This window comes from Nomascus leucogenys, chromosome 4, assembly GCF_006542625.1.
Source record: "Nomascus leucogenys isolate Asia chromosome 4, Asia_NLE_v1, whole genome shotgun sequence".
Classification (NCBI taxonomy): domain Eukaryota; kingdom Metazoa; phylum Chordata; class Mammalia; order Primates; family Hylobatidae; genus Nomascus; species Nomascus leucogenys.
Window position 1 is genome coordinate 88144569 of NC_044384.1, and position 26452 is coordinate 88171020.

Genomic DNA, 26452 nt, shown 5'->3' on the forward strand with positions numbered 1-26452 from the left:
GGTTGCAGTGAGCCGAGATCGCACCACTGCACTCCAGCCTGGGCAACAGAGTGAGACTCCATCTCAAAAAGAAAAAAAAAAAAAGATATTCATTAATCCCATGAGAGAATGAAAAGTACGTAGCAACAGCTCCACACGCAAGGCTCGGAGGCAGCTATCCACTGCAGGCCTGCGGGTCCTGGGACCTCAAGGAAGACAGCAGCTAGGCCCGCCCCAAGCACCCAGGTCTGCCAACTGCTTTCTGAGTGACAGCAATGACAGCAGTCCCCAGGCAGACAAGGAACCTGGCAGGCGTCCCAGCCAGGCATGCTTCTGCTAAAATGACTGGGAACTTTTATTATGTTTCTTGCACACTTACAGAGGCCTGAGCCAGCATTCCTGAGCTACCTCAAGGTTGCAAGCAACTCAGCTGGATGCTCAATGACTCTGGAGGGTTCAGGGGCTTCCTGGAGAAGGAACAGGATGTGGAGGGGTCCTCTGCAGACCCTTCGCAAAAAGGGGTTCAAGAATCAGGGCACCTGCTCAAGCTGTCATCAGGAGAGTCAGACCATTAATCTGCTTAATCTTTTATTTCTAGTCATCAGAATCAAGGCTGGGCACAGTGGCTCACACCTGTAATCCCAGGACTTTGGGAGGCCGAGGCGGGTGGACCACCTGAGGTCAATAGTTCGAGATCAGCCTGGCCAACATGGTGAAACCTCATCTCTACAAAAAATACAAAAATTAGCCAGGCATGGTGGTGGGCACCTGTAATCCCAGCTACTCGGGAGGCGGAGGCAGAAGAATTGCTTGAACCCGGGAGGCGGAGGTTGCAGTGAGCCGAGATCACACCATTGCACTCCAGCCTGGGCAACGGAGCAAAAACTCCATCTCCAAAAAAAAAAAAAAAAAAAAATCAAATTCAGCCATTAACTGTGAGTTTTTGTTTACATCCCTTTTTCTACCAGTTTATTTTCTTATTTCTTTCTGATTAAACAATATTTATATGCAAACAACCCGGAAGGCGTGACTATAAAGATCCAGAGCTTCATTTTTTAGCTTAGCCCTGACCCGGCATCGTGCCTTCCGCCTGCAACTCCTGGCCCCAAAACAAAGCCCAATTATGAGGAGTTGGTGGCTATTATTGACCTCAGGTGATCCACCCGCCTCGGCCTCCCAAAGTCCTGGGATTACAGGTGTGAACCACCGTGCCCAAATGGCAAAAATGCGGTGTTCACTCGCATTTGTCTCACGGAAGCTTCTGGGGCAGGGGGTGGGGGGACCTCAGTGCTACACTGAAGAAAGCACAGATTTCAGAGCTGCGCAGAGCTGGGTTTGAACTCCAGCTTCCCCGCTCCCTCTTCCTGTGACTTGGGCAGACACCGGCATCTGTCTGAATGCTTCCTCACTGGTAAAAGGGACCCTAATGAGAGGTCACTGCAGTGCAGGCTCTGACCTTCCTAGATGGGAGTCTGGGCCATCTCCAGAACTGGATGGAATAACAGACATCACAAGCGTGCAATAAACATGTGCTATCAACAGGCGGCAAGTGGTTGGAAAAAAAAATAAAATGAACATGTGCTGAATGTTACCTAAGGTGTCTCTGGGCCTTATCTCTTGGTAGCAAGAAATAAGCCCCAGGAAAATCAAAACCCTAGGGGTGGGAGTGACAAGGGGGGGTCCCTGGAGATTTCTAAACCACCCTGACAGAGAGTTAAGTGGGTGAGGTCCCTGCAGAGGACCCCACAGCAGTCAGTTCAAGGGTCACAGAACTCTGGGATGAACAGACTCCAAGTGCAAAGAAATTACTACATGGGGAATCAGCCCTTTGAGCAGAAATTCCGTTTCAGAGCCCTATTGGCCAGGCTAAGGGCACTGTCATTATTGGCCAAACCCTCAGGCCCTGACACCTTTCGAGGGGTGCCCCAGGGCCACTACCACTCTTCTCACCCTGGTCTTCAGAGGAATGGCCGCAGGGGACCGCAAACTCCTAGGGGGACCTTAACACCACCCAGGAGACGGAAAGAAAGCTGATGTGAGAACAGCATCAGGAGCTTCACATCGAATCCAGAACAGTGACAATCATCACATTTGAAGAGACATAAAAACAGCAATAAAATCGGTAACTTCCCAAACAATTGGAGATTTCACAGGATTACTTACGTCGTTTCCAGGGTCCGATTGATTTTTGCAATTATTCCTAACGAGGGGTCGATCTTGGCGTACATCGTTGTCATCACGCCCACCACCACGATAAGCCAACTGGAGGGGCTGGCCGGGTACACGCCAGTGATGATGCCGTTCTAAAGACAGACACACGGGCCATGAGCGGTGTCCTCCCACAACCCACAGGACAATGACGCTTCATGGCCCCCGGCAGCAGGGCTGCTGGGACGGCAGGCAGTGAGAAGAGGGTGTCGGCAGCGTGCGTGCACCAAGAAACCATACCCCACCAGCTGGGACTCTCCCCAGAGTTTACAGCCTGCAGCGGTTCCAGTTTCCTCCCTTCCACTACTTCTGAGCCAAAATCCACCCTGAAAGCTTCCCCAAGAGTGGACACCCCGGGACATGATAATCAGCCCAGGCACTAGTTTAGCTGGTGAAGGACATCACTGAGCCACCATGACGTCCTGTCCCCAGCCTGCTACTGTCTAGAATGCCCCGAGACCCCAGCTCCAAAACTGCTCCTCTTGCCGCCCCTGTGTCAGAAGGCTGCTTAACCCTGAAGATTTCATGGGAGACCTCACTCCATGTCGAGAATTTGCTGTAAAATACTCCAGCCAAAAAAAAAAAAAAAAAAAAAGAAGGATTATATCAAACAAAATTGGCAAAATTGTTGAAACAAGGAAGGGAACGGTGGGGATCTTTAATCAGTCCTCTTCACTCTTGTGTATGTTTGACAATTCCAATAAAAAAAAATTCTTACTAAACCATCCTAATAAGATATTGATTTGACAAAGATGATGGATTAAAAATGACCAAAGCAGGCCAGGTGCTGTGGCTAACGTCTGTAACCCCAGCACTTTGGGAGGCTGAGGTGGGCCGATCACTTGAGGTGAGGAGTTTGAAACCAGCCTGACCAACGTGGTGAAATCCTGTCTCTACTAAAAATACAAAAAATTAGCCAGGTGTTGTGGCGGGCGCCTATAGTCCCAGCTACTCAGGAGGCTGAAGCAGAAGAATCACTTGAGCCCGGGAGGCGGAGGTCACAGTGAGCCAAGGTTGTGCCATTGCACTCCAGCCTGGGCAACAGAGTGAGGCTCTGTCTAAAACAAAAAAAAATTAGCCGGGCATTGTGGTGGCACCTATGGTCCCAGCTACCTGGGAGGATGAGACAGGAGGATTACCTGAGCCTATTGGGAATACAGTGAGCTGTGACTGCACCACTGCATTCCACCCTGGGCAACAGAGCAAGACCCTGTCTCAAAAAAAAAAAAAAAAAAAAAAAAGAGGGGAGGGGAGAGGGAGAACAACATTCGCACTGGGTTGAATATGATGGCCAAGCCCCTGCATCCAAGTTTCTATTTTCCCAGATTCCAAGGTGAAAAACAGCAGCTCTCAGCGAGCCAAGCTAGTGCCTCAGTGACATCTTGGATGTCACCTTGGTGAGTTATTTATCTGGGCCCAAGAACCCACAGGCTGAGCCCCAGGTACACCTGTGTAGCTGTGCCGGCTCCCAGGGGCTCGCCCGCCTCTCCGCTGTCCCTGCTGCCACCTGCCCTTGAGCTTAGGCCTTTCTCAGTGGCCCACTTCAGTGCCGCCCTCGGGGAAGGAGCACTGGGAAGTCCACAAACTGAACTGAGCTACCGCTGGGGCTGGCGGGGGGTTGGGCGGTGGGGGGGGTCCACTTTTGACTTGATGAACTTTCACCTAGTTTGCGTGTTTTCAAACGTGCACTTACTCCTTCTATGATGTTTAAAATAAATTAAAATACATGGAAAAACAAGACACTTAAAAAAGAACAAAGTTCCACTTCTTTAGATAAACAGAATTGAGAACATGTGGACTCAACCGTATTTGAACTTATGTGGAGAGTTTTTTTTTTTTTTTTTTTGAGACAGAGTCTCACTCTGTCACCCAGGCTGGAGTGCAGTGGCATAATCTCAGCTCACTGTAAGCTCCGCCTCCTGGGTTCACACCATTCTCCTGCCTCAGCTTCCCGAGTAGCTGGGACTACAGGCGCCCACCACCACGCCCGGCTAATTTTTTGTATTTTTTAGTAGAGATGGGGTTTCACTGTGTTAGCCAGGATGGTCTCGATCTCCTGACCTCGTGATCTGCCCTCCTCGGCCTCCCAAAGTGCTGGGATTACAGGCGTGAGCCACTGCGCCTGACCCTTATGTGGAGAGTTTCTAATGTGTGAATGTTTTATCAACAAAGTAGTTATTACATTCACTTGCTGAAGTTTGGAAAAAATCTTTTTTTTTTTTTGAGACAAAGTCTTGCTCTGTTGCCCAGGTTGGAGTGCGGTGGCTCAATCATGGCTCACTGCAGTCTCTGCCTCCCAGGTTCAAGCAATCCTCCCACCTCAGCCTCCTGAGTAGCTGGGGCTACAGATGCATGCCATCACACCTGCCTAATTTTGTATTGTTTGTAGAGATGGGGTTTTGTCATGTCACCCGGGCTGGTCTTAAACTCCTGAGCTCAAGCGATCCGCCCACCTCAGCTTCCCAAAGTGCAGGGATTACAGGTGTGAGCCACTGCACCTGGCCTGGAAAAAAATCCTATTTGAACAAGGTGTAAAGGATTCTGACTCAGAGGAGAAGATGTGAATTCTAGTCTTTACTCTGCCTTCTATTAAGTAGGTCGTGGGCCCTTTGAGCCTCGATTTCCCAGCCTGCTTTAATGCATGCCCAGTCCCTCTACCTGCCTAATGGAACTGCTCCAAGCATCCAGTGAGCTAAAGTCTATGTGATGGTGTCCCCAAGCCTTAAGTACCATGGAAATAGGTAAGTGATATGCAGTCACCAGTCTGAAGCACGTAGACCTCAATAGCTGCCACAGCTATTAGATATTAGATATTAAAAGGCATACTGTGTAGATTCTTAGATATTAAAAGGCATACTGTGTAGATTTCAACAAATCTCAGAAAACCTTGAATCTGATGAACTTCTTTTTCCAGGAATGAAGTCCAGAGAGGTAGATTTGTCTAAGAGCTTCATGGCTCAGCCGCAGGTCAATCCCATCCGGAGTGACTGTGAACTGAAAGGCCACAGCTTGGTGAGCTTCTGCCATCTTCAGAGAGTACCTGGAAGGAGAAGGAGAAAATGTAACACAGTGGAACATGTGACCAGACACTAAAAAAACCCTCATACAGAAGTGCCATTCCTTCTGAACTTAAGTTCTTCCTCCCGACTTAACAGATTTAATATTTTTCATCAACAGACCAATTCCATCACCACAGCTGGCACCCCCTTGCCTGTCCACCGCTACACAGACAGTTGCTGCCTCTGCTTAGAAGCCCAAGATGATCGTCAGGAGCCAGGCCCGTGGTACCCCAACCCTGGCCCTGGACGTCGCCCGGAACCACGCCTCCAAGCCAGCATCCAGGCCCGTGGTACCCCAACCCTGGCCCTGGATGCTCCCCGGAACCACACCTCCAAGCCAGCATCCAGGCTCGTGGTACCCCAACCCCTGGCCCTGGACGTCCCCCGGAATCACGCCTCCAAGCCAGCATCCAGGCTCGTGGTACCCCAACCCCTGGCCCTGGACGTCCCCCGGAACCACGCCTCCAAGCCAGCATCCAGGCCCGTGGTACCCCAACCCTGGCCCTGGACATTCCCTAGAACCATGCCTCCAAGCCAGCATCCAGGCTCGTGGTACCCCAACCCTGGCCCTGGACATGGCCCAGAACCATGCCTCCAAGCCAGCATCCAGGCCACACCTGCTGATGCAAAGCCCACGGCGCTTCAGCAACTCACACAGCACAGACAAATCTCAATCTTGCAGCCAGGCCCTTGGAGGCTGGCATAGAAGAGGCCCAGAGTGTCCACGAAGGAGCCCACGACAGCCCTAGACCCTGAACTTCGAGCGCAGATCAATCCCAAATGCCTCTGCCTCTGGTGTCTGTGTGGCTGCTCTTTCGAGAAACTGTTCTAGGGTTTCAGAGAGACCCACGAAGACTCCATGAGTCACGTGTGCAGACGCTTCAAGAATGGGTGTTCACAGACGGAGCGGGCCTTCTTCCTCGGAGGCAGCGGCTGAAGCGGAACCTGCCTCAGCAGCACCACAGGCTGAATGGATCCCGGGGCGCTGCCGTCCAGACCCGAGCACAGCCCCTGGGGACAGCATCCCCTGCCCAGCTGCAGAAAACTGCTTCCGGATCTGCTACATTCTTCCTGTCCCCTTCATCCTGGCTCCAGCCGCCTTCAGGCTCCTTGGCACAGCCGCTCAGCACAGCACAGCCCACCCCCATCCCTGCCTGGACCCCCCGGGGCAGTGGCGCCTGCCCTTCTCACGGTGCCTCCTCTACCTCCTCCCAAGCTGCCTGCCACAAAGTACTAAATGGATAAAAAAGAAGCTAAGAGGAAAAAACTATCAAGGACCATAATAAAAATCCAAAAACTCGTGTGTGTGTGTGTGTGTGTGTGTGTGTGAGTGGTGTGTGTGTATATGTGTGTGTGGTACGTGTATGTGGTGTGTGTGGTGTTATGTGTGTGGTATGTGTGTGGTGTGTGTGTGGTGTATGTGTGTGTGGTGTGTGTGGGTGTGTCTGTGGTGTGTGTGTGATTGTATGTAGGGGTGTGTGGTGTGTGTGTATGGTGTGTGTGTGGGGGATGCGTGGGCGTGTGTGTGGTATGTGTGGGGGTGTGTGTGGGTGCATGTGTGTGTGGTGTGTGGGTATGGGGTGTGTGTGTGTGGGTGGGTACGTGTGTGTGTGTGGTTGTGTGTGTGTGGTTTGTGGGGGGTGTGTGTGGTGTGTGTGTGTGGTTGTGTGTGTGTGGTGTGTGTGTGTGGGTGTGTGTGTGTGTTCTGACCACAGGATGATTTTCCTGTTTTCACCCACTGATGCCCTCTGAAGGCGAGATCAAAATCAGTGGCTATCACAGTTTCAAAGATCCCCTGTTACAGAAATCAGCCTGGCTCAGTCCTCCACCAGCCAAAACACAGAACCATCCGCTGGCAGGCCCTAGAAAGGCACCCGATTTCAGACATCTGTCCATATTACAAACATTTGTTGACTGCCTCCAACGTGCCAGCCGAGGAGAAGAGCTGCACACCAGCAGAAAAGGTCCCTCTGCCCTCCCACAGCTTAGACCGAGCTAACAAGCAACGCATGAGCAGCACTCTGGTGCAGGAAGGGGAGGTGCCGAGGGGACCTCTCAGGAGACAGTGAAGCCAGGAGAAGGAGCAACCATGGGAAGAGCAGGCAAGAGCTGGAGGCAGGAAGGGCAGGAGGCTGGGGTCAAGGGCAGGAAGCTGGGGTCAAGGGCAGGAGGCTGGGGTCAAGGGCAGGTGTCTGGGGTCAAGGGCAGGTGGCTGGGGTCAAGGACAGGGTGGCTGGGGTCAAGGACAGGGTGTCCAGGGTCAGTGGCAGGACAGCTAAGGTCAAGGGCAGGCCAGCTGGGGTCAAGGGCAGGGTGTCGGGTCAAAAGCAGGTGTCTGGGGTCAAAGGCAGGGTAGTTGGTGTCAAGGGCAGGGTGTCTGGGGTCAAGGGCAGGTGTCTGGGGTCAAGGACAGGTGGCTGGGGTCAAGGACAGGGTGTCTGGGTTCAAGGGCAGGGGGCCAAGTTTGGAGAGGAAGGCAGAGGCAGCCGGTGGGAGGTGGCAGGGTTTTGTGCTAGCAATGGAGAAGCATCCAAGGGCCCGGAGAAAGGGGAACCTGCCACTATTTCTGTTCTAAAGACCACTCTGGCTGCTGTATGGAGTATGGATGGGGATGGGGAAGCAGGACCAGTAAGAAGCTGAGGCTGTCTTCCAGGAAGGTGCATGGGCCTGGCCCAGGCTGTCAGTGACAGGGACAGTGACAGTGTGGACAATGACCCACACAAGACAGTCTGCAGAGGCATCTTGAGCTGCATGTGCTGGTGAAATGGGCCCTCGGGCTCCTGGCTTGAGCCACCCACTCAGTGAAGCCAGGTACTGACAAGGGACCAGTCTCAGGGAGGCAAGGAGGCAGGCGGGGGCAGAAGCTGAGAATTCATGCCTGGACCTGCCACATGTGAAATGTCACCAGGACATCCGGGTGGAGATGCCCCACATCGCCAGAGCGAGGGAGGAGCTGGGCCGGACAACACACCCGGGGGGTATCAGCACAGAACCTGCCAGCTCTGCTTCAATGACTCTGAAAGAGTAATTTGGTAAAACTACATTCCACCAGCTATAACTTCAGCTTAGAGCAATTTGCAAAGCAATCGACAATATGTATGGGCCAGGCACGATGGCTTATACCTGTAATCCCAACACTTTGGGAGGCTGAGGTGGGAGGATTGCTTGAGGCCAGGAACTCAAGACCAGCCTGGGCAATATGGCGAAACCCTGTCTCTAAAAAAAAATTAAAAATTAGCCAGGTATGGTGGTGTGGGCCTGTAGTCCCAGCTACTTGGAAAGCTGAGGCGGAAGGATCCCTTGAGCTCAGGAGGTAGAGGCTGCAGTGAGCCATGATCACACCATTGTACTCCAGCCAGGGCGACAGAGTGAGACCCTATCTCAACAACAACAACAACAACAACAAAACAACAGTATTTACATATTATTTAGTAGGCATGCAGCCAACTCCCATGGCCTGGCCAGTTTTAAAGGAATGGATCCCATTTTTGAAAGCAGCAAGATCACTAAGCAGATGTTTGCCATGGGTTGAAGAGAGCATCAAAGCAAGCAGCTCTGAACCATTTCTCAAAAAGTTATCTAAGCAGCTGGAAGACTCCCCTGGAGTCGCAAGGTTAACTTTTTTTTTTTTTTTTTTTTTGAGACGGAGTCTCACTCTGTCGCCCAGGCTGGAGTGCAGCGGTGCCATCTCAGCTCACTGCAACCTCCGCCCCCCGGGTTCAAGCGATTCTCATGCTCAGCCTCCCGAGTAGCTGGGCTTACAAGTGCCTGCCACCACGCCTGGCTAATTTTTTCTATTTTTAGTGGAGACAGGGTTTCACCATGTCGGCCAGGCTGTTCCCGAACTGCTGAGCTCAAATGATCCGCCCACCTCGGCCTCCCAAAGTGCTGGGATTACCGCTGTGAGCCACTGCGCCCGGCCTCAAGGTTAACTCTCAGCCCCCTTTCCCATCAAAGCCTTCGCAGTAACCATGAAGCAGGCATCCCAGAAGAGGACTCTGCAAAGCATGCACCGTGGCAAATAAAGTGACGTGACTGGCCACCTCTGCATGATTGATAAGATCTCCTGGGCTTCATACAGAACACAAAAGCATTATTCATGGCAGTGGATTAAATATAGCGTCTGTAGCCAAGTCTCTCCAAAGGTATGTATCCGACGCTTGCTCAGAAATCTAACCTCTGACAGGAAGAGTCAGACTGGAGGTAATTACAGTGTCCTTTCTAGGAGTGAAATGCCCTCACAGAGCGATCTGAGTTTAATGAAGGACTTGTTTATTTGGACTAGTTCAGGGTAACCCTAAGAGTTCTAAATGCCCCTAAGGTGCACAGTTTGTTTTTCTACTTCTGCAGGAGCTGAGATGGGCTGTCCTGACCTAGCCTCTCCCTCTTTGAGCCACGAGCAGAAATGAGTGAACCCAACAAGGGCCAGAGGAGCTCCCTATGCAAAATCTAATGAGCGCAAATCCCACCCTGGGTTCTGGCCTGGATCAGTGGCCTTATGCTTAAAAACACTGACACAGCCGCACCTACAGCAGTCCCCCCTCAGCTACAGTTTGCACCTTGTTTGTTTGTTTGTTTGAGACAGGGTCTCACTGTATTGCCCAGGCTGGAGTGCAGTGGCACGATCATGGCTCACTGTAGCCTCTACTCCCCAAGCTCAGGTGATCCTCCCACCTCAGCCTCCTGAGTAGCTGGGACTACAGGCATGCACCACCATGCTCAGCTAATTTTGTATTTTTTTGTAGAGACAGGGTTTCACCACCTTGCCCAGACTGGTCTCGAACTCCTGTACTCAAGCGATCCACCCGTCTCAGCCTCCCAAAGTACTGGGATTACAGGCGTGAGCCACCATGCCTAGTGATTTTGCTTTTTGAAGTCTCAATTATCCATGGTTAACCACCATCTGAAAATATTAAATGGAAAACTCCAGGCTGGGCATGGTGGCTCATGCCTGTAATCCCAGCACTTTGGGAGGCCCAGGTGGGTGGATCACTTGAGGTCAGGGGTTCGAGACCAGCCTGGCCAACATGATGAAACCCTGTCTTTACTAAAAATACAAAAATTAGCTGGGCATGGTGGCGTGTGCCTGTAATCCCAGCTACTCAGGAAGCTGAGGCAGGAGAATTGCCTGAACCCGGGAGGCAGAGGTTGCAGTGAGCTGAGATTGCACCACTGCTCTCTAGCCTGGGGGACAGAGTGAGACTCCATCTCAAAAAAGAAAAAGAAAATCATAGTTTTAGATTGTGCACCATTCTGAGCAGTATGATGAAAGCTTCCACTGTCCCACTCCCTCCTGCCAGGGATGTGAATCACCCCTTTACCCAGGCTATCCATGCTGCCAACACTCCCTGCCTACAGGGAGTTACTACACAGTAGTACTACACAGGAAAACACCTCGTATACACATCTGTCCCCCGGAATCTGAGGGGGACTAGTTGCAGGACCCCCATGCATACCAAAACCCATGAATGTGCAGTCTCTTATAGAAAATAGTGCAGTATTTGCAAATAACCTACACACATCTTCCTGTATACTTTTTTTTTTTGAGACAGAGTCTCACTCTGTCCCCCAGGCCAGAGTTCAGTGGTGCGATCTCGGTTCACTGTAACCTCCGCCTCCCGGGTTCAAGTGATTCTCCTGCCTTAACCTCTGGAGTAGCTGGGACTACAGGCATGTGCCACCACATCTGGCTAATTTTTGTATTTTTATTTATTTATTTTTGAGACGGAGTTTTGCTCTTGTTGCCCAAGTTGGAGGGCAATGGCGCGGTCTCGGCTCACTGCACCCTCTGCCTCCTGGGTTCAAGCAATTCTCCTGCCTCAGCCTCCTGAGTAGCTGGGATTACAGGCCCCCACCACCACGACTGGCTAATTTTTGTATTTTTAGTAGAGACAGGGTTTCAGTATGTTGGCCAGGCTGGCCTTGAACTCCTGACCTCAGGTGATCCACCCGCCTCAGCCTCCCAAAGTGCTGGGATTACAGGCGTGAGCCACCGTGCCTGGCCTTCATTTTTGTATTTTGAGTAGAGACCTAGTTTCACCACGTTGGCCAGGCTGGTCTCAAACTCCTGACTTCAGGTGATCCGCCCACCTCGGCCTCCCAAACTGCTGGGATTACAGGTGTGAGCCACCACGCCCAACCCTCTTGTATACATTAAATCATCTCTAGATGACTTACAATAATGAATACAATGTAAATGCTATGTAAACAGTTGTTACGCTGTATTTTTATTTTGTATTATTTTTTGTTATTATCTAGGTTTTTTCTTTTTCCCCAAATATTTTCAATCCTTGGTTGGCTAAATCCACAGAAGCAGAACCTGAGGATACAAAGCTGACTGTACAGGTTTGGTACTGTCCGCAGATTCAGGCATCCACGAGGGGTCATGGAATGTATCCCCCAAGGATAAGGGGGGACCACTGTAAGTGTAAGACTGCCTCCTGTGGCCAATAGGGAGTGCAGATCTAAACCACAGGAAAACACCACTTCACACTTAGGAGGATGGCTAGTATCACAAAGATGGATGATAGCAAGTGTTGGTGAGGATGTGGAGAAATCAGAATTCTCATGCACGGCTGGTCAAATGGTGCAGCCACCTTGGCAAACAGTCTGTCCATTCCTCAAAAGCTTAAATATAGAGTTACTGGCCTGGCATCGTGGCTCACACCTGCAATTGCAGCACTTTGGGAGGCCAAAGCAGAAAGACTGCTTCAGGCCAGGAGTTCCAGACTAGCCTGCGCAACATGGCGAGCCCGTCTCTATATAATAAACAAAAATTTAAAAAATTAAAAATTGGGCCAGGTGCAGTGGCTCACCCCTGTAATCCCAGCACTTCGCGAGGCCAAGACAAGAGGATTGCTTTGGCTCAGGAGTTGGAGACCAGCCTGGGGAACGTGGCAAGACCTCATCTCTATTAAAAATCAAAGAAATTACCCAGGCATGGTGTTGCATCGCTGTAACCCTAGCAACTTGGGAGGCTGAGGCAGGAGGATCGCTTGAGCCCAGGAGGTGGGGCCTGCAGTGAGCTGTGATTGCACCACTGCACTCCAGCCTGGGCAACGAGAAGATCTTGTCTTAAAAAAATAACAAATTTGTATAAAAATAGACTTACCATATGACCCAGCAATTCCATTCCTACATATATACCCAAGAGAACTGAAAACGTGCATAAAAAAGCCTGCACACGAACACTCACAACATCATTTAGATAGCCAAAAAGTGGCAATACATTCTGCTGATGAATGGATAAATATAATGTGGTCCATCCATACCATGGAATAGTATTCAGTAATGAAAAGGAATGGACCTCTGATGCCTGCTGCAACATGGATGGGCCCTGAAGACGTGATGCTGAGTGAAAGAAGCCACACAGAAGGTCATATGTTGCTGATTCTATTTATTCTAAATGTCCAGAACAGGCAAATCTACAGAGACAGAGAGTACATTAGTGGTTGCCAGGGGCTTGGAGCAGATGGGAAGATAGGGAGGTCATGGGTAAGGAGTCGGGAGTATCTTCTTAGGGTGATGAAAACATTCCAAAATTGACTGTGGTGATAGTTGCACAACTCTTTGAATATACTAAAAACCACTGAAAGCCTGGGCAACGTGGCGAAACCCTGTCTCTGCAAAAACTACAAAAATTAGCTGGGTGCGGTGATGTGTGCCTGTAGTCCCAGCTTAGTAGCTGAGGTGGGAGGATCACTTGAGCCTGGGAGGTTGAAGCTGCAGTGAGCCGTGACTGCACCACTACATTCCAGCCTGGGCAACAGAGCAAGATCCTGTCTCAAAAAAAACCCAAACAAACTCACTGAAGTGTACACTTTAGATAGGTGAATTTTATGGTACATGAATATCTCAATAAAGCTGTTACCAAAAAATACTGTCTCAGGAAGTGTTGTCTATTTAATGTCTATGCACCTAACCATTCTCTCCTCAAATATATAATGGTGGGGGGTGGATATGTTATTCTTTTCTTCCATATCCTGTCCACCATAATGCTCTGGTCACATTAGGGACTCATTCAGCAGCCATGAAGAAGAATGAAATTGGCCAGGCCTGGTGGCTCACGCCTGTAATCGCAGCACTTTGGGAGGCCGAGGCGGGAGGATCACCTGAGGTCAAGAGTTCGAGAACAGCCTGACCAACATGGAGAAACCCCATCGCTCCTAAAAAATACAAAATTAGCCAGGTGTGGTGGTACATGCCTGTAATCCTAGCTACTTGGGAGGGCTGAGGCAGGAGAATCACTTGAACCCGGGAGGCAGAGGTTGCGGTGAGCTGAGATCATGCCATTGCACTCTAGCCTGGGCAACAAGAGTGAAAGTCTCACTCAAAAAAAAAAAGAATGAAATCATGTCCCTTGCAGTAACATGGATGCAACTGGAGGTCTTTATCCTAAGTGAACTCACTCAGAAACAGAAAACCAAATACCGCATGTTCTCACCCATAAGTGGGAGTTAAACAATGGGTACCCATAAACATAAAGATGGAAGTAACAGGCCAGGCACGGTGACTCACGCCAGTAATCCCAGCACTTTGGGAGGCCGAGGCAGGTGGATCACCTGAGGTCAGGAGTTTGAGACCAGCCTGGCCAACATGGTGAAACCTCATCTCTACTAAAAATACCAAAAATTAGCCACGCGCCGTGGCAGGCGCCTGTAATCCCAGCTACTTGGGAGGCTGAAGCAGGAGAATCGCTTGAACCTGGGAGGCAGAGGTTGCAGTGAGCTGAGATTGGGCCACTGCACTCCAGCCTGGGTGACAGAGCAAGACTCTATTTCAAAAAAAGAAAAAAAAAAGATGGAAATAACAGACATTGGGGATTCCAAAAGGGAAGGGAGGAAGTGGGGCAAGGGCTGAAAAATTACCTATCGGGTACAATGTTCACTCTCCTCCCTTTCATCGAGGGCACTCTGGGTACATTAGAAGCCCAACTCCCACCAGTATGCAAAATGCCCATGTAACAAACAGGCACATGTACCCCCGAATCTAAAATCAAATTAAATTTTAAAAAAGACTCATTCAAAACAACTGTTACCTCATGGCATTAAGGAATTTCTGCGAATTATCTTTTAGGTATTACAAGATATTGTGGTTATGTTTTTTAAGACACAGAGTCTCGCTCTGCTGCCCAGGCTGGAGTGCAGTGGCACAATCACAGCTCACTGTAGCTCTGGGTTCAAGCGATCCTCCTGCCTCAGCCTCCTGAGTAGTTGAGACCGTGGGTGTGAGCCATGGCACTCAGGCAGTGGTTATTTTTAAAAAGGTTCCCATCTTTTATCGATACATCCTAACATACTGATACATGCAATTTTTATTTTTCATTTTTTATTTTTTTTGAGACTCTTGAGTCTTGCTCTGTCGCCCAGGCTCGAATGCAGTAGCACGATCTAGGCTCACTTTAACCTCTGCCTCCCAGGTTCAAGCAATTCTCCTGCCTCAGCCTCCCCAGTAGCTGAGACTACAGATGCCCGACACTGCGCCCAGCTGATTTTTGTATTTTTAATACAGCTCAGATTTCACCATATTGGCCAGGCTGGTCTTGAATTCCTGACCTCAGGTGATCTGCCCACCTCGGCCTCCCAAAGTGCTGTGAGCCACTGTGCCCAGCCTAATTTTATCTTTTATCATGTCTGGGACTTGCTTCAAAATCACTTGGGGTGGGACAAATGGAGGGACAGGTAGGAATGAGCCACGCGTGAGATCGGGTGAAGGGCAGGGCCGCGTGAGGCCAGTAGGCAAGTGTCTCTTCTATGCGCATTTGAGATCTCCTGATGTTTTAGAATGTGTTGAATGAAATGCAACATTCATCCGCTGCAATCGGAGCTCAAAAATCTCATGTTTGGAGCGCTCCTCAGATACTCCAAGCGCCCCAGGTGCCCACCTCCCGGGAAGGGAAGCACACACTTCTCACCCCATAGCCCACCCAATACAACAGGGCTGGCAGCAGAGAAATGGCGTAACCCATCTAGAGCCAGGGAAGATAAAACCAGGAGGAGCAAAGGTTTCCAGGGCCAGAGCGTGTGGAAAGGTGGCCATGCCCAAGCCCCCTTACCCTGTCCCCACTACCCACAACCTGGAAATACCTGGACAGTCACCACCTGCTTGCCCAACCCAGCAGGATTTTTATGACCCTGGTGTGAAAAGGATGAGAAAGGAAAAGCAGGGCCTCCCCCCAGTCCCGGCCTCCCTGAGTGCCCGCCTCCCCCGCTCACCACCGTGCCTGCCCCCGCCTCACCCAGCCAGCCTCTTCCAGGTGCTTCCTCTTCAGGCAGGAGGCCACGCTCCTGGCCCACGCAGGGACTTCACCTCTCCCCAGAAAGAGGGCCCACCTGCTCCCTGCCTTTCACCCAGCTGGGAGTGGATGCAGAGTGGCAGCTTCTCCCACCTCTGAGTCACCGGAAACAAAGCCGGGCGACTGCAGAAGACACGGCTGCCGTGGCTTCACGGAGGCCAACCCACTCCGGTGAGTGCCCCCCAGCTCCTGGGCTGGCCTCACTCACTCCAGACACAGGGCAGAGGGTTCCTAATGTCTCTAAAACCAAGGAACTCATAAGAATGGTAACCAGATAAAGCCATTCGCACTGCACCCCCCTTCCCTCCCTGGCCCTGGAGAGTAGAGGGTCCCAGACAAGAGTCTGAAAGTGGTCAGCACGTTTCCTGCCTTGATGTACCCCTGCATTGAAAGCCAGCCTGAGGCCAGGCACTGTGGCTCAGGCCTGTAATCCCAGCACTTTGGGAGGCCGAGGTGGGAGGATCACTGCAGGTCAGGAGTTCAAGACCAGCCTGACCAACATGGTGAAACCCTGTCACTACTAAAAATACAAAAATTAGCTGGATCTGGTGGCACGCGCCTGTATTCCCAGCTAATTGGGAGGCTGAGGCAGGAGAATCACTTGAACCTGGGAGGCAGAGGTTGCAGTGAGCCAAGACCAGGCCACTGCACTCCTGGGTGAGAGAGTGAGACTCCGTCTCAAAAAAAAAAAAAAAAAAAAGGCCAGGCGCGGTGGCTCACGCCTGTAATCCCAGCACTTTGGGAGGCCGAGGGGGGCAGATCACGAGGTCAGGAGGTAGAGACCATCCTCGCTAACACGGTGAAACCCCGTCTCTACTAAAAATACAAAAAAAAATTAGCCGGGCGTGGTGGCGGGCACCTGTAGTCCCAGCTACTCGGGACGCTGAGGCAGGAGAATGGCGTGAACCAGGGAGGCGGAGCTTGCAGTGAGCAGAGATCAGGGCACTGCACTCCTGCATGAGAGTGAGACTCCGTCTCAAAAAAAAAAGAAAACCAACCCGGCCCTCAGCGTGCCTTTCTGTAACATACTTTACTTAGCACAAATGGGATCCCTCAAAATTGGGTCTGCGGCCTCCCTCACCTGCGGCATAAACAGGACTGGGACCACAGGTGGCTAACCTTACCTTCCTGGAAACAGATGGCAGCCAGGTGAGGCAGGTGAGCAGCTGAGACCGGGATGGGTGGACAACAAGCCCAGGGTCAGGGGCGCCAAGCTCTTCCAAGGACCTGGTGCTTAGAGAGAAGGAGTAGGGGGTGAGGCGGGGTGTCCAGGTGGAAGAAGGCCAGTCACTAATAAATTCCTGGACCTCAGATAAGCCTCACAAAAACTCTGGGAGGCCAAGGCGGGCAGATCACTTGAGCCCAGGAGTTTGAGACCAGCCTGAGCAACATGGTAAACCCTCATCTCTACTAAAAATACAAGAATAAACCAGGCGTGGTGGTGAGCACCTGTAGTCCCAGCTACTTGGGAGGCTGAAGGGCAAGGCTCACCTGAACCTGGGAGGTTGAGGCTACAGTGAGCCATGATCACGCCACTGCACTGCAGCCTGGGCGACAGAACGAGATCTTGTCTCAAAACATACACACACACACACAAGCCCCAGTGAACTTTACTATATTATACAGCAAGACTGTTTTCTGTCTTAAACGCTTTAAATCACAAGATACTGCAAACACATAGGCAAGCAGAGAATAACACCTGTGTACCCTCCTGGAATGAACAAATTTAACATTTTGCTGTATTGATTTAGAATGTCTCCCACACCCCACCTCCACCAGTTTGTTTGTTTATTTTTGCTTTTGTAGAGATGGGATCTCACTATGTTGCCCAGGCTGGTCTTGAACTCCTGGACTCAAGCAGTCCTCCCTCCTTGGCCTCCCAAGCTGCTGAGATTACAGGTGCCCAGCCCTGCAAAAATTTCTAAGATGCAATAGATACAACCTCCTCTCCCTGTCCCCAGAATGTGGGGCTCATCTTTCCCTATATATTTGAGTATCTACAGGTGCATACAGTGCTACCACACATGTGCGAGGCACACACAAATGCTGCCTACTCTGTGCGCGCTCCTGCAACTTGCTCCTCGTCCACATTGAGTTCCAAGCTGCCCCACGCCCACCCACGCAGCGCTGGCCCTGCTGTCCTGCACCCCTCTGCTGGCAGGAACCAGTCTGCTTCTGTGTCCCTGCTGGGGCTCACGGAACTTCTCTGTTCACTTTTTCACTGTTGCAAACAAAGAAGCAGACGGTGGCCTTGTCCGTGTTGCAGCATCGTATTTTAATGGGGGTAGAAAAAGAGCATGGTGTTCGCGGGCACCGCTGGCCTCTGGGGCAGCCTTCCTCATGCCTGCCCTGCCCTGTCTGCTCTACCAAAGGTCCAGCTCCTTCTTGATGTGGTCATCCTGCCCTCTTTGCCCTCGCTGAAGTCCCACCTGCTGCTCGACACCCCATCTCCCTGTGTCTCCCAAGTCAGCTTTCCCAGGGTGTCTGAGTGCCCTGCCCACCTCACCATTGCCGCCACATCGGCCCCAGCCAGGGGCTTCTTGGAGAGGGGGGCACACTCCACCACTTTGCAACCTGTGTTCCTTCCACTTCTGTGTGTCCAGAATGGGCCACCTGTCCGCTACAGCCAGGCCTGGGTCAGGGCCCTCCACCTCCCATCTGCGTAGGAGTCCCTCACCAGGCTTACTGCGTCTTCTCCTCCCCAGCACCTTTAATCGAGGGCAGGAGGCCAGGGCACCTGTGTGTTACAACTCCCCTTCCCGGAAGCCTTCCCTGGGGTCCTGGGCATGCCCTGCCAGACTGGGCACTGTGGCTGGGAGCCCCAGCACGCTGGGAGGAAAGGCCCTCAGGCCAGCTGGCAGCCGGGCCTGCGTCTGGATCCAGGCCACCGACACTGGGCAGCCTCTTTGCTCACCCCTTCAGCCTTCCTGAGGCTGTAGCGAGGAGGGCGGCAGGGGCACGGCATGGCCTGAGGCTTGGGCAAGCAGGCGTCCGCCTCCTCAGGCTGGTGGGGGCCCTGCCACGTCCCACTCACGGTGTACAACTAAACCGTTAGTCTCTGTGGGCCAGCCCCACTTCCCGTTCCTTCTTCCTCCTGGGGGAGGCCACCAGGCACACAAGCTGGCCCCGGTCCATCTGCTGCTGCCTTGGGCCCCTCTGGCTTCTGAACTAGTAGGTGGCTCCCCTTGCACCCCAGGAGTCAGCCAGCCCCTCAGGACTTTAGCTTCAACCTGAGCACACTGCACCTGACCTTCCAAGCACGTCTTCACCCAGCCAAAACTTCACCAGCTGACAACGAATCTCGCCACCTGCCTACGTGCCCGCATCCTCCCCAGGGTTTCTCTTACTGAGAACGCTGGCACCTGCCCTGCCTGGGAAGAAGTAGGGATGGACTAGGGCTGTTCGCTCCAGTCCCCAGAACCTGCTGATGTGAAGGTCCCCAGGCCCGCGTGTCCCACCAGCAACACGTCTGCTCTATAGCCCAGCTTTCCTTTCTCCAAGCCACCCCCATACAGAGACTTCCCAGAGAGACCTGCCCAACGGCTCTTTAATCCACGTCACCCCAGGGGCCGGCCTATCTGCAGCCCCTCTCCTTCTGCGATTTTCTTCCATGCCCAGGTATCAGAGACATATCACAGCCCTGGTGGGAAAAGGTGGTGTCCTGGGAGACAAAGTTTACACAGCGTGACCACTGGGATCCAAGCTGCACGGCAGGGTGTGCACCTGCGCCCCAAGTTCAAGGATGGTTAGAGGAGAGAACACTTTTACCGGTAAGAAAGGCAGAAAAGAGAAGGAGGAAGAAAAGTTAAAAGGAAGAAATACAGATGGATGAAAAGAGAACTTAACCTCTCCCCTGTCACTCACTCGTTCCCTCAAATCATCACGGAGCGCTGGGACGGGAATCCCGAACTAGCCCTGGGAACAGACTCGTGGAGGAGGCAGCTCTGGGTAAGTAAAACAGGTGGACCCTTGGGGGCTGTTCCTGACCTAAGACCCCTCCCTGCTGTGTGCCCGCAGGCCAGCTATGGGGTAAATCGGAGGTGGCGGCAACACCCCGGCGGCCTCCACCACGCCAAAGACACATCGTCCAGTATTGTCGTGGGGCTGCAGATGTGTCTATTTTCACTGAAAGTACAGAAATCACTTCTGAGAAGCTGGCACGGTGGCTAGGGCCTGGCCTGTGCCTCTGCCCCAAGTGGACATGAGCCCTGAAAGGCTGAGTGGGAGGCCAGGTGCAGTGGCTCACGCCTGAAATCCCAGCACTTTGGGAGGGCAAGACGGGAAGATTGCTTGAGTACAGGAGTTCAAGACCAGCCTGGCCATCATGGCAAAACTCCTTCTTCTCCAAAAATACAAAAAATTAGTTGGACGTGGTGGCGTACACCGGCGGTCCTAACCATTCTGGGGGCTGAGGTGGGAAGATTTCTTGAGTCTGGGAGGTCGAGGCTGCAGCAAGCCCGGATTGTGCCACTGTACTCCAGCCTGGGCAACAGAGTGAAACCCTGTCTCAAGAAAAAAAAACAAAAAGAAAAGAAAGGCTGAGTGGGGTTGGGTGGGGGGTGGAGATCACCCACCTGGAGCCCACCTGCTGGGAGCTCACACAGACCTCCTTGCCCAGAGCACACTGGGTGCCCACCAACTCCCAGGTGGAGCACGGGAGCCAGGCCACATGCCATCCTGGAGGCTATGAAGGGACTCATCACTGAGGTCTGTGCCAGAGCACTTAAGCATCTTATACTAATCTGCTCTTGGAACCACACAGAGATGCAGAATAAGAGGCCCCAGCCAAGGCCGCAACCCCTTCATTACAATTGTCACAAATCCACTGTCCCGTCTCCAGTTCACCTATTCCATGGTTGTTCCCACCGCCTTCCAAGCTCAGCTCTCCCTGTCACCTGCTCCTCCGCCAGGCCCACCAGCCTTGACCTATGCCACTAACTGGCTCGCAGCTGGGAGGTCTTCAGCTCTTTTTCCATTTCTGTTTTCTCCTTTCTTCATACTTAGCTTAAAAAGCTCCCAGCACTTTAGGGGGCAGCCCATGAATCCAAACTCCCCAAGAAATTCTACAAGAGACATTTAGCAATGTCACCTGCACCGGCTGGCAAATGACCTTCTCTTGAGAGTTATGTGTCCAGTCTTCCAAATATACTTCTCTAGGACGTGAATCCTTGTGTCATCTGAATTGAATCCTGAAGACTATAGACAGTTCTCCAACGCTGAATGCTACATCAACAATCATGGGGGGGAAGGTGATAACACATCTTCAATTTTGCTTACGATTATCTTCATTTTAACAACTTTGTTCAATATCCCCCAAATCCTTGGCCAATAAACTGCTCTGGTACTTTGTTTTTTGAAAGTGTTCACTTTGTTCCCTTTCTCCGTAATCAATTCCTTTTAACCAAAACCTTTCACCTCTTTCGAAGTCATTGGCCTATGAATCCTAACACTGGCCACGTAATCAAGAAGCCACCCATAACACAGGTCCCTATGCCCTTTGAGCAAACCTCCCCACCCCTGCACCCCCAATCCTGCAGAGCTGAGACAGGCAGGTGGCCGAGGAAAGCAGGTGAAACGTCAGCTTGATGCACCGTGCATTGCTAGGTTTCAAAACATGCCCAAGGAAAACGGAGATATGGGAATTGTCTCTGTAATATAAAACAAACAATAAAACTTGATACATGACAACGGACTTCCAAGAAAATGGTCTTTATAGCAACTGAAATATGTAAATAATTTCTGAGTAGGGCAGAAGTCTTTTAACAGCCTTGCAATCAACAGGTATGGAGATACTAATAGATAGGTGGGTGGGAAGGTAGGTAGGTAAGACATAAAGATTCCTTTTTGTGCTTTTAGTAATGAAGTTACAGAACGTTCCTTTTTTTTTTTTTTTTTTGAGATGAAGTTTTGCTCCATCACCCAGGCTGGAGTGCAATGACATGATCTCGGCTCACAGCAACCTCTGCCTCCTGGGTTCAAGTGATTCTCCTGCCTCAGCCTTCCCAGGAGCTGGGATTACAGGCATGCACCACCACGCCTGGCTAATTTTGTATTTTTAGTAGAGAAGGGTTTTTACCATGTTTTACCATGTTGACCAGGCATGAGCCACTGCTCCCGACCCAGAACATTCCTTTTACCAAACCCTTTGGCATATGCTAGACAATGTGACCCATATATATTTTTATATTGGTGTATTTGACTAGCATTAGATCATTTAATTCCACTAGCACCCTAGGAAATGGGTACTAGGGCTATCTCCATGTACTAATGAGAAAACCAGGGCTTAGATGTCAAGAAACTTGCCCAGTGTCACAGCCAGCAAATAGCAGGGCTGGAAATCAAACCCAGGTCCAGGCCAGGCGCGGTGGCTCACGCCTCTAATTCCAGCACTTTGGGAGGCCGAGGCGGACAGATCACCTGACATCAGGAGTTCGAGACCAGCCTGACCAATATGGTGAAACCCTCTCTCTACTACAAATACAAAAAATTAGCTGGGCGTGGTGGCATGCACCTGTAGTCCCAGATACTAGGGAAGCTGAGACAGAAGAATTTCTTGAACCCGGCAGGTGGAGGCTGCAGTGAGCCGAGATTGCACCACTGCACTCCAGCCTGGGTGACAGAGTGAGACTCTGTCTCAAAAAAAAAAAACAAAAAAAGAAAAAAAAAGAAACCAGGTCTAACTCCAAAACTTATACTCTTAACCCCCAAAGTAAAGTGGTAGGTACTACACAAAAAGTTCTACTTAGGATTCCTAAAGTTACGACACAGATATAAAATTAGGTCACTGTTGTAACCAAAATGATGAAATTGCAGCCAGCAATAAAACTCCAGTAAGTACAAACACCATCAGTGCCAACTGTAAAATTATTCACATGCTGCAGTCTTCCCACTAGCACTGCACAGTGCCCATGCACACAGCAGCAGGCTCTGCCTTCTATTCAAACCCAGCTAACAGCTGCCCATCTCCTCCAGCAGTAAACAACTGTGTTGGAAATCCTCTGAGAAAAGGTTACCCATGGGAAGCGACAGCTTAGCTCAGCAGGAATACCAGGCAGGGCCTCTAGGAACAGAGAAAGTGTGAGGCTGGATGACATGGGCCCCATCCCTGGAAAAACTGGAGAAGGCACTGTAGGCAGGGTCAGAAGCAGTGTCTCTGGCGAAGGGCAGGGCAGTTATCTTATCATCTACAACACATTCTTGGATGCCTGGGTGACCAATGCCTGGGAAGGTTCTGCTTCGCTAGAAAGCTAGTGCCAGCCTCCGGGACTGGTTCCAGCTCGGGGAAACCACCTTCACAACATGCATGATTTCCAAGGTGGCAAAAATCTGACCTGGCCTCCGCACTGCTGCCCAAAGAACTTCAAGGGAAGTACCAGGAAGGCTCTGGAAGGACATCAGCAGCCCAGGGGTTTCCCTAGAACTAGCACGCACGTGCAGTAAATTTCATGGCTCTTCTGAACTGAGATGCAGGCAAAAATTAGCAATAATGGGAAGGAAAAAAAGCAGCAGCTCCTCTTCTCTGGGCAAGTGTGGGTGTGTGCTCTCTGCACTGTAGAAGCCACATCGTTATTCAATTGCAGATGTGCACATCTGTAATGGTGCCCTTGTACTTTTCCAGTAAATGTGTATACACACAAATAGACGTTATTTCCCAAACTTGGCTGGGGGTGTTGGCTCATTCCTGTAATCCCGGCACTTTGGGAGGTCGAGGCGGGCAGATTACCTGAGGCCAGGAGTTCAAAACCAGCCTGGCCAACATGGTGAAACCCCATCTCTACTAAAAATACAAAACATTAGCTGGGCGTGGTGGTGGGCGCCTGTAGAAGGAGAATTGCTTGAACCCGGGAGGCGGAGGTTGCAGCGAGCCAAGGTCTCACCACTGCACTCCAGCCTGGGCAACAATAGCGAAACTCCATCTCAAAAAAGAAAAAAAAAAAAAGAAATCGTTTCCCAAACCTGATGGAAGCACCTTAGAAGTGAGAATGTGAGACTCACCTTATGTTTTTTGTAGGGTTTCATGTACAAGAAAGGTGAAGGAATTTCATTATTTTTTTTTTTTTTATAAGACAGGGTCTTGTTCTGTTGCTGAGCATGATCTTGAACTCCTGGCTTAAGAGATCCTCTTGCCTCAGCCTAAGCTGGGACTACAGGTGTGCTCCACTACGCCCAGCCTAGAGCTTTCAATATGAAAGGTTGCATCTTGAATTCATGACTGATCATTCAATATTCACACGATTTAAATTAGCCACACAGTGAATTTCCTGTACTGAAGTTTATCGTAATGGACTATTCACATTTATGGGGTCAATATAATGGGTTGTCAGGTTATAAAAGGAATTCTGGGCTGGGCACGGTGGCTCACGCCTGTAATCCCAGCACTTTGGGAGGCTGAGGCGGGTGGATCACCTGAGGTCAGGAGTTAAAGACCAGTCTGGCCAACATGGTGAAACCTCATCTCTACTAAAAATACAAAAATTAGCCGGGTGTGGTGGTGGGCACCTGTAATCCCAGCTACTCGGGAGGTTGAGGCAGGAGAATCGCTTGAACCCGGGAGGCGGAGGTTGCAGTGAGCCGAGATCATGCCACTGCACTCCAGCCTGGGTGACAGAGTGAGACTTCGTCTCAAAAAATAAAAATGGTAAAATAAAAGGAATTCTGGACTGGGTATGGTGGCTCATGCCTGTAATCCCAATACTTTGGCAGGCGGAGGCAGGAAGTTCGCTTGAGCCCAGGTATTTGAGACCAGTCTGGGCAATGTAGCAAGACCCCATCTCTACAAAAAATACAAAAAATTAGCCAAGTTGTGGACAGTGCATGCCTGTGGTCCCAGCTACTTGCGAGTATCGCTCGAGCCCACGGGTTTGAGGTTACAGTGAGCTATGATCATGCCCACTGCACTCTAGCCTGGATGACAGAGCAAGACCCGGTCTTACCAAGTACTGTAAAAATTAAGCCAATTCTGGGTGGATCACTTGAGGTCAGGAGTTTGAGACCAGCCTGGCCAACATGATGAAACCCTGTCTCTACTAAAAAACAAAAACTAGCTGGGCGCAGTGGTGCATGCCTGTAATCTCAGCTACTTGGGAGGCTGAGGCAGGAGAATCGCTTGAACCTGGGAGGCGGAGGTTGCAGTGAGCCGTGATAGCGCCACTGCACTCCAGCCCGGGCGACAGGGCGAGATGCCATCTCAAAAAGAAAAAACTCAAGCCAATTCAAATTTAGACCTTATAGTGCACCACGTCAATAAGTAATGATTAGATAAATACAGACAAATATGATCTTAGAAAAAAAAATTGGGAAAATCCACAGAGATTCACAATTTTATAAAGAAGATATCCAACGTATTGACAGACCCAGTTATCTGACCTAGCTATTCAGAAGCCCACCAGAAGTTAAACGGCTGCTACTTCTCTCCCACTGTGCCTGCCCTGCCTCCAGCCAGCATCGGCACTCGGGCAGGAGCTCAGACTGCAAGGAGGAGACCTGCACCTGCCCAAAGGACATCCTAAACCCCCTCTTCGTACCAGTATATTGTTCCCACAAATGTCCCTAAGACAACAGGAGCGGTGTCCCCTGTATCTCCCGTGCATATTCTTCACCTTTGCACAGAATATAACAACTTGAACTTCTAATTCCAACTGAACTTGAACTGAACTTCTAATGTGGGGACTGCAAAATACATTGGTGTCCCTAAATCCCACCTGCAGCCAGGACATTATTTGCTAGAACCTGTATTTACTTCACACACTCAAAACTCTCTTCACATCTGACCTCTGACAGGATCCTCACAAAACTCGTGTGACACGGAATGACAGGTGTCAGATCCACCACTTTACAGATGAGGAAATGGAAACCCAGAAACCCTAGAGGTGGATTCAGTGCCACATCCAGTCTGCATGGGGTAGGGAGTGGGGGCCTCCAAAACCCAGGCCCTCTGGCTGCCCAGTGGTCTGGGAAGCAGCCTGGGAAAGGGAAAGAAAACACACAGTTCTGGGTTCAAATCTCAGCTCTACCAGTTACTCAGACCTATGACCTTGAGCAAGTGTTTGCCTCAGGTAAAATATGCAGGATGCCCTTACCTCCTCCGGCAAACTGCAGGAGGACGTGGCAGCCAGCTCTGACACCTGTTAGGTCTTTACTGCGGGAACACGTTCTTTGTCCCTTTCCAACTGTAGCCCTGTGGTGCCAATGCAAACCCTTTAGGAATGTGGATTTCTCTTCCTACCTGTTTTACCCCCACCTCATGCCAAATCTCAAGCCAGCATTTGATACCCTCTAACTTCGATGTATACCTTTCAGCAATTTGTCATTGTATTTTGCGCAAACTGTACTGGACATCACATCGCGCCACTGTGTGTATTTGAAGAAGTATAAAGAACCAGGAAGCCCGGTGTGGTGGCTCATGCCTGGAATCCTAACGCTTTGGGAGGCCAAGGTGAAAGGGTCACTTAAGGCCAGGAGTTCAAGACCAGCCTGGGCAACATAGTGAGGCCTGTCTCTACAAAAAATATAAAAAATTAGCCAGATGTGGTGGCATATGCCTGTGGTCCTAGCTATGCAAGAGGCTGAAGAAGGAGGATCCCTTGCGCCCAAATGGGAGATTACGTTGAGCTATGATGGCACCATGGCACTGCACTCCAGCTTGGGCACCAAGGCAAGATCCTGTCTTGAAAAAAAAAAAAAAAAAAAAGTCCTGGCGTGGTGGCTCATGCCTGTAATCCCAGCTCTTTGGGAGGCTGAGGCAGGCAGATCACCTGAGGTCAGGAGTTCAAGACTAGCCTGTCCAACATGGTGAAACTCATCTCTACTAAAAATATAAAAATTAGGCAGGCATGGTGGTATGCACCTGTAGTCCCAGCTACGTGGGAGGCTGAGGCAGGAGAATCGCTTGAACCTAGAAGGCAGAGGCTGC

General features: G+C 50.9%; 1 protein-coding gene across 1 annotated transcript in view; it reads right to left on the reverse strand.

Moving 5' to 3' along the window:
- The window catches only part of CPT1A (carnitine palmitoyltransferase 1A), a 92218-nt gene that overhangs the window by 60519 nt on the left and 5247 nt on the right, over window positions 1–26452 (reverse strand). Inside the window, exons 2-3 of the mRNA XM_030811401.1 lie at window positions 5074–5227; window positions 2143–2282 (exon numbers count right to left, since the gene is read on the reverse strand). Of these exons, the coding sequence (XP_030667261.1) occupies window positions 2143–2282; window positions 5074–5214 (281 nt within the window). The 5' untranslated portion in view covers window positions 5215–5227. The remainder of the gene's footprint in view (window positions 1–2142; window positions 2283–5073; window positions 5228–26452) is intronic.